This window comes from Galeopterus variegatus, unplaced genomic scaffold (assembly GCF_000696425.1).
Source record: "Galeopterus variegatus unplaced genomic scaffold, G_variegatus-3.0.2 Scaffold8546, whole genome shotgun sequence".
In the NCBI taxonomy this organism is placed as follows: Eukaryota; Metazoa; Chordata; class Mammalia; order Dermoptera; family Cynocephalidae; genus Galeopterus; species Galeopterus variegatus.
In genome coordinates this window covers 78,743-80,069 of record NW_007734657.1, presented here as the reverse complement: position 1 = coordinate 80,069, position 1,327 = coordinate 78,743, and the positions used below count along the sequence as shown (strand labels likewise).

General features: G+C 49.0%; 1 protein-coding gene across 1 annotated transcript in view; it reads left to right on the top strand.

Moving 5' to 3' along the window:
* The window catches only part of LOC103608543 (serpin A11-like), a 17,237-nt gene that overhangs the window by 7,683 nt on the left and 8,227 nt on the right, over positions 1 to 1,327 (top strand). Inside the window, exon 4 of the mRNA XM_008592965.1 lies at positions 296 to 941. Within this exon, the coding sequence (XP_008591187.1) occupies positions 299 to 941 (643 nt within the window). The 5' untranslated portion in view covers positions 296 to 298. The remainder of the gene's footprint in view (positions 1 to 295; positions 942 to 1,327) is intronic.

Sequence of the window (1,327 nt, the reverse complement as noted above, 5' to 3'; positions counted from 1 at the left end):
GAAAGGAAGGAGAGCGCAGGGGAGTCAGGGAGAATAGACGATTGAAGTTGTATTTTTTTTTTTAATACCCCAAAATCCTTTACTCAACCTAATCTTGTAGACCTGTCAATATGTAAAGCAGATTAACTGAAGCCTTGGAGGAAAGTGTCCAGAGTCCTAATTACTTACCCACTGCCTTGTCCTCTGCAGCGGCCTTCACGGCACCCCTGTGGGAAACAGTTGAATGGTGGTGTTTATTGTATAAGCACATGAAGCAATATGCACAAGAGTGACGTGTTTACCATCTTGTTTGCAGAGGATGGGGCCAGCTTGGCTCTGGCTGCTGGGAGCAGGGATTCTGGCCTCCATCCATTGTCAGCCTTTTCCTGCCCATGAAGATAAGACTCTGGTGGTGCCTCAACCCCCCAGCCATCAGCTCTCAGACCCAGCCCCTGCCTACCACAAAATCACACCCACCATTACCAACTTTGCTTTGCGTTTGTATAAGCAGCTGGCAGCAGACACCCCAGGAAACATCTTCTTCTCTCCAGTGAGCATCTCCACCACCCTGGCCCTGCTCTCTCTCGGGGCCCAAGCTGACACAGCAACTCAGATCTTGGAGGGACTGGGCTTCAACCTCACAGAGATCCCAGAAGCCGACATCCACCAGGGCTTCCAGAGCCTCGTGCACACCCTTAACCTGCCCAGCCCCAAACTTGAACTAAAAGTAGGAAACTCCTTGTTCCTAGACAAGCAACTAAAACCTCAGCAGCACTTTTTGGACAAGATCAAAGAGCTGTATGGAGCTTTCGCTTTTTCTGCCAACTTCACAGATTCTGCTACAACTGGGAAGCAGATCAACGACTATGTGAGAAAGCAGACATACGGGCAGATCGTGGACTGCCTCCAGGAGTTCAACCAAGACACGCTCATGGTTCTCTCAAATTACATCTTCTTCAAAGGTAAGGGCTGGCTCAGACAAAATTATTGCCACCTCCTCTGCAAATAAATGCTCTTCCCTCAGAGAGACAGCCAACAGGTTCTTTGCTTGCTAGCCCCTTAGGAAAATCTATGAATAAAACAGAGTTTCCCCACCCTGCGTTGCTCAGTCCCAGGTGGGTTGGAAATAAGTAAAGAGTAACACAACTCAGTAGACAGTGATGCTCTTCTTGTATGAGTATGGGTGCCATGGGGCTCTCAAAAGAGACACCCCATCCAGACTTGGGGAGGAGGGAAGTCTTCCTGGAAGAGGAGTCGTCTAAGCTGAGACATGGAGAATGAGCTGGAACTACTCAGGTCAAGAGGCTGTGGGAGAGATGGTGAAAAGAGGGTTCAGGTTGAAAAAAAA